The 10,859-nt window shown below is 53.2% G+C and overlaps 1 protein-coding gene across 1 annotated transcript; it reads right to left on the reverse strand.

The window, feature by feature from the left end:
* Nucleotides 1-470: 470 nt before the first annotated feature.
* LOC122536636 lies at nucleotides 471-9,723 on the reverse strand. The gene is made up of 2 exons (XM_043669128.1): nucleotides 8,136-9,723; nucleotides 471-2,699 (listed from the first exon to the last, which is right to left on the reverse strand). Exons 1-2 carry the CDS (start codon nucleotides 9,010-9,012, stop codon nucleotides 1,831-1,833), a joined length of 1,746 nt encoding a protein of 581 aa, XP_043525063.1. The 5' UTR covers nucleotides 9,013-9,723; the 3' UTR covers nucleotides 471-1,830.
* Nucleotides 9,724-10,859: the final 1,136 nt, after the last annotated feature.

Genomic DNA, 10,859 nt, shown 5'->3' on the forward strand with positions numbered 1-10,859 from the left:
CCATTGTTCCAGAGGATCATTGAAAATGGGAACGCATAATACGCAAAGTATGCTCGATTTGCAGTTGCACCTGGATCGCGTACAGACGCGATCGATCTTTCGTCGCGTGGTACGCGTATGCTGTATGGGATAATCTGCGTGTATTTACTGGCAAAGGCTTACGAGTGTAACGTACGGTATTTTATTTTACACAGGAACGTTCCACTGCGTTCCGACGTGGTTCAGTTTTTGCAGTTCAGCACAAAAAATTTGCTCGCTAAATCCTTTCGCGCTCATCCACTCGCGACGTGCAACACACACACACACACACACACACACACACACACACACACACACCTGGCCAACTCTTTCTCTCCCGTTTACTCTCACGCACACCTTACAAGCTACCAGCGTTTCCCTCATTTTTTCTTCTTCCGTCTCCTTCTTCTTTCGTTTTTTTCTCTTTCTACACACACACACACTCTCTCTCTCTCTCTCTCTCTCTCTCTCTCTTTCTTTGATAAAGTTTACCTCGTTTTTAGAACGAAAACGCTTCTCATTCGCAGCGACCAAACGGCATATGTTACAACGAAGGTGGCGAGAAAAACAACACGACGAGGCGACAGTTTCCATCTCGCTCTTTTAATTCCACCCTCTTTCGTCCCTTTCGTTTCGTTCTCGTTTCTTCCTCGTTCCTCGTTCTTTTGGTCAGGCGCGCGTTTTCACACAGTTGTTGTTGCCGGTGAACGCCGCGAACGTCATCGCGAATATAATCGTGGGGCGTGGAAATGCGAAACAAGCCGACGCTCGTTGCTCCGTTGCTCTGTTCGTTCGGATTTTTTAATTATATATATCCGAGCGAAAAGGGGCGCGGTTTACGCGCGGGGCTGTAATCGAGCGCCTGTTATTCTTCGGCCGCGTATCACCGCGTATTTATCTTTCCGCTCGGCCGACAGATTCCCTTCTCCCTTTCTCTCTCACTTTTCCCTTCCCGCCCTCTCCTCCTCTCTCTTTCTCGCGCGTGTGTTGACGAATTTTAAACGATCCGACAGTATCCTCCAAGAGATACGCTCGTTTCCCGCACGTCACCCCGCGTAAACCGATTATCCTATCGAAAGCGTCCCACGTGCGACTATCAACGGACACGAAGTAGCAACAACGAACGAAAAACCCGGCCTCGAGCGTACGTGCTTACTTCCATAAACCACACGGCGCCGACACGAGTCCTCGATCGAGTGCTGCTCGAAGACGAAGAACGGAATGGCCTCTCTTTCTCTCTCTCTCTCTCTCTCTCTCTCTCTCTCTCTCTCTCTCTTTCTCTCCCTTTCTCTCTCGTCACGGTATTTACATTTATATAACAGTGCCTCGTGCAGATCTTGACGAGTTCGACAGCTCGGGACATAACGCAAGACGTATCTACAAATAACGAAGCTGGAATCAAAGTCCGCAGGAGACACTTGCTCGACGTGATCAAAGCGACTCGTAAACTCCTATCGTACACAATCTTACATACCCAACTGTCTACGCTCGCCCGGCAGAATCAGTCTCTTCAAACTCCCCAAACCTAATCCACCCTTATTTATCTTATCGAAATATTCATCTACACGATTGCGTCGCAACGCAACCGATGTCATTCAAACGTCATATGTATATAACAATAGTTTCTCTTTCATACCAATTGCATTCTCTCCCCCTCTCTCTCTCTCTCTCTCTCTCTCTCTATCTTTTTCTTCTTCTTCTTCTTCTTCTTCTCTCTCGGTCGACCTGCATCTCTCGAGTGCGAATCAGCCGGAACACCAAAGACGACTATGAAGGCGAAGACGACGTCCGCGGGATGAATTGTCGAGTTCGCTACGCGTGCGGATGCGTGTGCGGATGCGGATGCGTATGCGTCGACAGTGCAAGGCCCGTGGAGGATGGTGTGGAGGTTGGCGGTGGGCCGGACGCGGTGGCGGGGGTGGCAGACAGGTGATGACCGAAGAACGTCGGTCCTGTCGGAGGATAAGGTGGCGCGGCTGGGTGATAATAGCCAGGTGGCGGTGGTGGCACGGGCGGTGGATGATGGACGTGGGCGTGCGGATGGGGATGCGTGTGCGAGTGCGGCAGCGGATGCTGATGAGGATGCGTGGCGAACAGGAAGGCAGGCGTGTAAGGCGGAGGATGCGGCGGCGTGGTGGGTACCGTAGGACTATTCACGTCCAGTCCTGGGTTCTGTTTCTTCCACTTGGTTCGTCGATTCTGGAACCAGATCTTCACCTGGGTCTCCGTCAACGAGAGAGACAGGGCTAGGTTCAAACGTTCGCAGACAGAGAGGTATCTGGTGGTCTTGAACTTGTTCTCCAGAGCGACCAGCTGTTCGTACGTGAACGCGGTCCTGGCTCTTCTCGGCTTGCCACCGGTGCCGCCGCTTCCGCTGGTGCCGTTCTGGCTGCTCTGGTTCTGACCTTGACAACCTTGAGCCTGAACGCTGCTGGACGACGACGAGGACGAGGAGGATTGTCTCTTCTTGCAGTTGGACGTTGGAACGTTGCTCACGGCGGTGGTACTACTCTCCCGGCCAGCGTTCGAGGATTCCTTGTCCGTCACCCTCATCTCCACGTCCTCGTCATCTTCCTCTTCCATGTCCGGATCCTCGTCCATGTCCTCCATGCCCGTGTCCGGTGTGCCCTCCTCGTCCTCCTGGCCGCTGCCGCAGGCGAACTCGCCCCGCGAGTCCCCATCTGAAAATAGCAATAACACCGGAGGATCAGCGGGGAACGTCTCGCGGAGGAAGATTACCGTGGCAAGGAAAGCGATACGGTGTTGTGTGACGAAAATTGATTACGCCACAGGGGGGGTATAAAATTGCGCCGTTGGTGTCGGTTTACCTATGACAAAGCGGTAACGCGATCCTGGCCGCTGTTTCACACTCTGCTGTACCCGCGTCGAGACGCGGAAGATGCGTCGAGTTCGAATTCGATATCGTATTAAAAATAGAAACGGGAACAAAAAACAAGGAAAAGAAGAAAAAGAGAAAAGAAAGAGAAAAATGGGAAAAAAGTGGGAAAATAGTCGGAAGAGTGTATAACTAAATGGAAGTTGCGACCTCGTGGTGAAACCCTTTTACACCGTCACCGCGATCGCGGAGCCCGTGGTCGCAGCCGGCTTGGAACGCGTACGGCCGTGCTACGTTCTATCGGCAATCAGTTTAACGAGCGTGTCGTCGCTGCGGTGGCAAAAGCTGGCCCGCATATCGAGCCGCATTTAATTTAATTTCTGTTTGCTCGAGACAGTTTGTAATCGCGAAAAGGTACTCGAGGCGGAGATATCCGAGTGACGATGGGGCAAACCGACCAACCGACCGACCAACCGATCTCTCCAGCCGACAAACGATTGAAACGCGCGAAACCCGTAGAGAGGTAGCGGCCAGCCGACCGCCTCGAACGAGGGAAAGAGAAAGAGCGGCCAATCGTTCGCTCAATGAGAGAGGAGATTGGAGATTCAATCAGCACGCAGATGTCCCGGGGACAGATATTCCCTGGCTCTGGTCCGTGGAGGTTGGGGCGCCCCTGGGAGGTTCGGGGAGGGGCTGGGGATAGGTTTCCGGATAAAACCAGAGACAGAGAAAGAGGGAGGTTTGGCGGTGGTACGAGATTGAAAGAGATGGATAGAGAGGACAGGAGCACACACACACACACACACACACAGACACACACACACTTAGGGTATATCGGTGGAGAAGAGAGGAAGACACGCGGTGGAGAAGCGAAAGGAAAAAGAGCGAGACCGGAGCTTGAACGAGGAGAGAGAAATCGAAAGAGAGAGAGAGAGAGAGAGAGAGAGAGAAAGAGAGAGAGAGAGACGGTGGAACTTTATCCGAATTGGCGTGGCTCGTGGCCCATAGCCCGTAGCCTAGCACTGTGCCTGGGGGTTGGAAGTCCGTAGGGGGCGACGGATCGAGAAGGTTTACGCCGTAATGGGATTTGTATCTCGTTAACGCGCGATCGTTCTTGCCCCGTCGTACAGGCCGCCGACCGACTCTGCCACCTCTCTCTTCTTCCTTCGCTTCCTCTTTCTTTGCCTATTTCCGCCACTGGTCCTCGTATCTTTCAGCTCCGCGCACCGTGAGCCGCAAGCTACACATCTCCTCTCCCTTTCCTCGTTCTCTTCTCCCTCTATCTTCTATGCGTGCGCGCCGATTGATTGCGTCTAATTGAATTGCGTAATTTATATTGTTCCTCGTCTGTCGTCTCTTTTCACCGGCCACCAGCTGCTGCTACGTTTTTCACGCCGCGCTGGACCGATTGCTGTCAGTTGGTTGCTTAGCCTTCCCGATTATCCGCGAGGGATGGGTGGACAGAGGAGGGGAGGGGGGGGGGAAGGTTTGGGAAGCGAGACGTTGAATTTTTCAACCTCGCTCGAAACGAATCAACGGCGTTTCGAACGAGCCATCTTCCATTCCTCCTGTTCCTCTCGGTCAACTCGATGATCCGTCCGTTCTATCGTCGAATCGATCGTACGCGACACCAATGTACACCATTACAAAGCGTCTCGGACAATTAAGCTCGTACGCATCCACAACAGCCGTTTGTTTCTTATCGGTTCGTTCATCGACTCTTTATGGCGACATCACCGCTCGGAATCATTTATCTCGTTTAGATCTTCTTCATTAAACACGATCGCGAGTCCAACACGAGGCGGAGCGGGGGGAGGGGAGAGAAGGCGATGATCGGGGGTTGCGTAGACTCCCCAGGGGGCACCGTAAGGGGGCACAGGGGACATCGGCACAGTCACGAACACTTATTTCGGTTTTCCTCATTAAGCACAATGACAGCGTTTGACAACCGAGCGCCGTAACCTGGGGAATACGCGCGTACTCCACTCCCCCTTTTCGATCCTTCGTCGATGATGACGTTGACGAAGCGTGCGAGACGCGTCTCTTGGATCGTAGCCCGGCGCCACGGACGATACTAGGCTCGATCCAAATTTCAGCCAATAGGGAGAAGACGAACGAGCCACGAACGTTGATCGCGATCGACTCGATCGAAAGGCGTCTGTTTGTTTTATCAGCCGACAGCCAGTTATAGATGGTAAGAGTCGGAATAATCAGGTCGGACGTTGGGACACGCAGCTTCGTAATAGCCGAGCTCGTTGGTTAGAAACATACGCCACGTGTCTAAAATCTGTGGGGAGGAAATATTGCGGTGGCGTTGATTGATCCGGCACGAAGGGGAGGGAGGGGGGGGGGAGCGGAGGGGGGTTGAAATTGCTTTTACCAGCGACGATCCAAACACCAGACGCGGAACGATTGTTCCCGTTAGCTCCGGTCTAATTATCCGGCCGTGTTAAACAAGTTGACTATATTACGCCCCATTGTCCAAGAAGAGGTTCTTCTGAACGCTATCTTCGAAATCCTTCCCGTCCGCGACGAAGAAAGCTCGTACTTTCTTACTTTAAAGTCGCTACAAATTTCGCGCCCGTTATCGTTATCGCGAGGCGTGCTAGCGAGGGAAAATACGAGCAATTATCATATTATGTCGCCGTGCGGGAACAATGGAGGCGCGCGTACGCAGCCTGGGAACAATGACTGGACCACCGTGCAACGTGGTGGAATCGTTCCCTTAACGAGCGACCGCGATATCATCTGGCTGGCTTCGATAAGAAAAACAACATGAGGAGGAGCGTTTAACGGTATCCAGCGGCGAGCTAGCGAGCGGTAATTACAATTTTTCTAGAAATCTAGCGGAAAATCCAGGAGATTTTGAATCAGCCAGTCTCTCGAGGGGTTGGGGGTGAGAGAAGGAGAGAAAGGGAGAAGGGGAGAGAAAGAGATATTCTCCGGCGACGATCGGTAGCGTGTGCAAAAGGGGGACGGGGCGTAGAGCGTGGCGGGACGAAACGCGGGGACGACGAGAGAAGTCATTATGATGCAGAAGAGCCAATTTTCTGGGCGGCTTGGCGCGATGCGACGCGATACGCCGCGATGCTGCGCGATTATCATAACAACCGACGATATTATTCCGTCGCCGGATTTGCCGTGGGGGCGGATACCGTTTGCCGCTAGCAGCAGTCGAAACGGATTTCACCGATCGGCCGGCTGGCTCTGATGCACTTTTAATGGGTACCCTGACCACCCTGGAAGATGGATGGCCTGAGAATCGTGTAATCCCGATTTCATCGCCGCGATCGATCCTCCAAGAAACGTTCTCTCCCCCTTTTCTCTCCTTCTAGTTTGTCGTAACCTGACTTTCTTCCTTTCCATCCGTTCGTCCGAAGATTTTCCTTCCCACGTTTCCGGATCGGATCTGATTTTACTTTTCTTTCCGACTCTCGAAGATCGAAGACGCCTCGCATCGTCTGACAGTGTCGGTTGATTTCGTTTGCAGCCAGTGTCCCGTACCGGGATAAAGGGACGATAATGATGGGGTTCAAGGACTGGTTAACGCAGATTAGCGGAGCAATTTGTCACGCTCCGACAGGCCGCCCTCGCGAACCCCCTCCCTGCGTCTATAACCTCCTACACCCCTCGTCAGCCAACGGTGAGTTCCTTTCCTCTGTTTCTACGTCGTTTCACTCCTCCACCCTTCCCCCCGCACCAGCCCTCTCCTCAACGTCCTCTCCTACCGCCGGTTATCGGCGCCCAGAATTCTTCCTCTTATCTGTCCGCCAGACTCCATTAAATTCGAAAGTCAACTGTGAAATTGGGATTCCGCGCGCGCGCCCGCTCTCAATTCGATCATCGAGAGGAGATAAGCTTTCCGCGGCAGATGCCCGCCGGATTAGATCGTTTCGACGCAAAGAATTTAATAAACCCGACGATTTCACCTGCCTCTCGTTCGACCACTCGTTTCTCATTGCAAATGAAAATTTCTCCCGTTGATTGACCTCTTGGATGACGGATGAAAAAAATCCCGATGAATTATGCTACGCGATGTCCAGTTGACGTTGACGTTGAACAGCGGTGTTTTGTTTTCACTTCGATCATACGGTTCTGCCGTATCGAGCGGTTCGAGTGGATCACGAGGAAACGAGCCAGGCGGGAAATGGCATTAGAAACGACAGAAACGACGACGTTTCGACCGGTCTGGTTCCCGTGTTCTCAGTAACGCGTCTACATCGTCACTTTTGCCGGAATCTCCCGTCCACGCAAATAACTCGGAAACAGGGGAAATTGCAAGACGCACGGGGAACAAGCCATCCTTCCAGGCGTCTAAAGTTAGAACGAGGAAGAAGCGAGAGGGCACGAGCTCAGCCGCGAGAAGAAGGGAGATGCACCCCGATTCACGAAGACGAAAAAAATCACGTTCAAGATCAAGACGGGATCGTCGCCCATGGAAGACGAGGCCCATATGTTCCTCGAGGAAAACAAAAAAAAAAAGAGCGAACGCGTTGGGCCGTGTTTTGGCGAACGGTTACGAGGCAAGGAAGATCCGCGCGAGTAAGGAGGAAGCAATAAACATGTTGCCTCGCGGAGAAAAAGCCTCCGCGGTGGCTTTACCAGTCGCTCGAACGCGACAGATTCGTCCGGATTAATCGGTCGCGACCATCTTTTAGGCGAGATTTACAGTGGAGGATGATGGTATATCGTGTCTGTAATGGCCCGGCTTATTCTACTGAAATTGACGGGAACTTGATCGGACGCCAGCTCTGGTTTTAAAACTATCAGTTGTTTGCCTCTCAGTTAAGCTTAAGTCATCGGACTGAATCTTTTCAATCTTCCGTACTACCGACAATATATACTTTGAAAAATCTCTCACGGATAAGATCGAACTTTGTCGGGGTTTGTATCAAATCACCGACAATCATTTCACCAACAACGTCCTAACCGACGTTATTTCACCGACACCGTTTCACCGACATTGACATTGATATATTAAACATATTAACTATAACGAAATAATTGTTCATCTAAAATAACGAAGTATTATAAAGTAATAACTAAGGTGTAATTGTAGATTGATAATTAATTATAGGTGCAAATATAGATGAAAACATTGTCGGTGAAACGAGTGTCGATGAAATAACATTGTCAGTGATTTCATCATATCGGTTAATTAGTATTCGGCGAAATCAATGTCGTTGATTTCATACAAAGTCGTGAAAACGAACGAAAGCGTTGTACTCTTTGTATCCACAGAGACGATCGTTTGGTCCGAGGAGAAACCAGGACTAATCACCTTCGTGCACACTGTCGGCCCGCCGATGTCGTCGGTGTTGAACGCGACTGTGAACAACGCGGCCGCCGGTGAACTTGTTCGGGTCCAGGATGTTCTCCACGGAGAACGCCAGGCATCGTTTGTTCGCCTGGACGGTGCTGGCGGTGGTGGTGATGCTGCTACCGGTCGACGTGCCAGTTGTTCGAGCTGCGTTTCCGGAAGTGCAGACGGTGGACGCGGCGGCGGCGTGCGCGGATATGTACACAGGAGTCCCGTGGGCAGCAGTTTGTCCACTTTGCACGCACGAGAAAGGATGCACGCCGCGATTCGCAAACGGGTTGAGGAACTGATCGGATCCACCGCCTCTGGACGAAGGAGCTGTCAAGTCGACGGGACTGCTGGGATTGCTCTCGTCCACTTCGTCTCGACAAACGTCCACCTCGACCTCCTCGTCTTCCTGGTAGCTTCCGTTTCTATCCACAGGATGCATTTCCTCCTCCTCTTCCTCCTGCTCCTCGTCGTCTTCCTCGTCCTCGGCGATGTTCTTCCTGGCTGACGATACGTTCCTCTCGTGCTCCCCGTCTTCCTCTTCCTCCTCGTCCTGCTCCTCCTCTTCCTCGACCTCGGTGGTGTCCATCCTCTTCTCCCTGGCCGACGATGCGTCCATCTCGTGGAACTGGTCCTTGTCGACGGACCGCAGGATCGGCGAGGTCGACGGCGAGTGTTGCTGACGCACGTTGTCGTAGCGGACGAAAGGCTCGCTGGTGCGTACGTGGAGCAACACGTGCCTCCTTTCTTGAGGTGGCAGCGACAGCCCGGCACGCATATCCGCTTCTTCCCGCTGTAGGACGACCGGTCCTAAAGGTGACACGGTCCTGCCTTCCTGCATCCTCCACATAACCCTCGCGGTTATTCCTCTTTACCTCACCTCTCGATCCTCCATTCCGTCTTGTTGCTGGAAAACACTTATCCGGCGTCTGTTTACCGTGCACACTCGCGTCGATAAACTTCAAACAGCGGGTAACATCCTGGTTCCTCGAGACATCACTCACACCGACAACCGACGATACGTCACACTCTACCTTCCCAGTGGGGTCATGTCACTGATTCCTGAACTGTCGTTTTTTACACACCGAATTTTTCTTTTTTCCTTCCTTCTGAAAAAAACACGCCTCGAGTTTGTTCACCGAACTGGTCCCCGCATCCGACGAAACGACGATGACGACGACGACGACGTTCACGGATGAGAGAAATCGTCGCGTCGGGAATCCAAGCGATCAGCGTGGTCGGTCGCGCGATTAGCAGTGTCTTTGGTAGACAGAAGCCGCGCGCGTCCCGTAAAAGCTGCTCTCGGGACTTCCACGTAGAGCCATGGTGGCTGAATAGGTGGTATATCGGCGTATTATTAGTAGCGAAGAACCGTCGTACGAACGTAGTCGCAGCGGAAAGCTTCGAACCCTCTGGTGGGGTGCTGTTCCGCCTCGAATGGGCGTGTCCAACCCCTGCTGGCTTACCAGAATATCCCGGTATCGTCCGAGGGGCGTGCACGTCTACGTTCCGCGGGGGTTGCGCGCACACACGTGCTACCCCTTGTTCGTGGTGGCTGCCACGAGCGATTCTTGGTGTTGGCGTGTGTATGCGTGTGTGAGTGTAGGTGTTGGTTCACGTGCGCGCGAACGTACACGATCACGAAGACGTACTCAGACATCGGCATCGGGACTGAATGGACGGGCACGAACACGAAACGGAGCCTCGTGCAGACGTTTCGCGGCCCCACGAGCGAGCTTTCGCCAGATACTCGGGTATGTACACACAGAGTCTACCTTTCCTCCCCCTTGCCACCGTTCTATCCGGCCCACTCTCACCCCACTCTCTCAGTTCGTCCCGCGATCCGACCGGCTAAAGTGGTTTGTCTTTGATTTAACCACCACCGCCGCCGCCGCCGCCACCGCCGCTGCCGCCGCCGCCGCCGCCGCCGACGCTGTCGATGGAGGAACGCTTTTCCCTCCACGCACGTTGCCATCGTTCAACGTTTCACGGAGGATGTGTGGAGGAGTAGCACGCTCTACTCGCTCCCGGTATTCGTGATCGTGAAACGCTGCCGGGTTTGTCGATGATCTTGGTGTGTTCGCCGGCGGGGGCGGAGCGCGTGGTGCGCCTCCAGGATCGTTGTGTACAGTAATCGTGCCGGGAGTATAATCGTGCTGGCTATGGTAGGTATCTCTGATTCTCTCTCTCTCTCCTCCCCCTCTCTCTCACTCTCTCTTACACATGCACGCGTACACATCGTACAACGAAGACTCTCTCTCCGTTGCTTTCCCATTCGCTCCTTCGATCCTTCGTCCGTGATTTCTCTGTTTGACTCAGGATAAAGGCGAGAGCAAATCAGAATTAATACTATACGGTCGACCGACCGACCGACCGACCGACCGACCAACCGACGGATGAAGGAACCAGCTACTGCTGCTGCTGCTGCTGTTGCCGCCGCCACCGCTGCTACTGTTGCTGTTCACGGTGCTCTGCTAGTGCTGGTGCTGGTGCTGGTGCTGTTGCTGCTACCGCCGCCGCCGCTCTTAACTCGGCGCACGGATATTGTTTACCCGACCATTTAGGTAATTGCTGGCCTACCGCCCTGCCAGCCAATCGAACGTAACTGCCGGATGAGCCTGCAATACCGAGCCCTCCCTCTCCTCCAATCAACCCTCTCTTCCTTTGTCCTTCGTACCGCGCTGTCTCTCTCTCCTC

Source organism: Frieseomelitta varia, unplaced genomic scaffold (genome assembly GCF_011392965.1).
Source record: "Frieseomelitta varia isolate USP_RPSP 00005682 unplaced genomic scaffold, Fvar_1.2 scaffold_858, whole genome shotgun sequence".
Classification (NCBI taxonomy): Eukaryota; Metazoa; Arthropoda; class Insecta; order Hymenoptera; family Apidae; genus Frieseomelitta; species Frieseomelitta varia.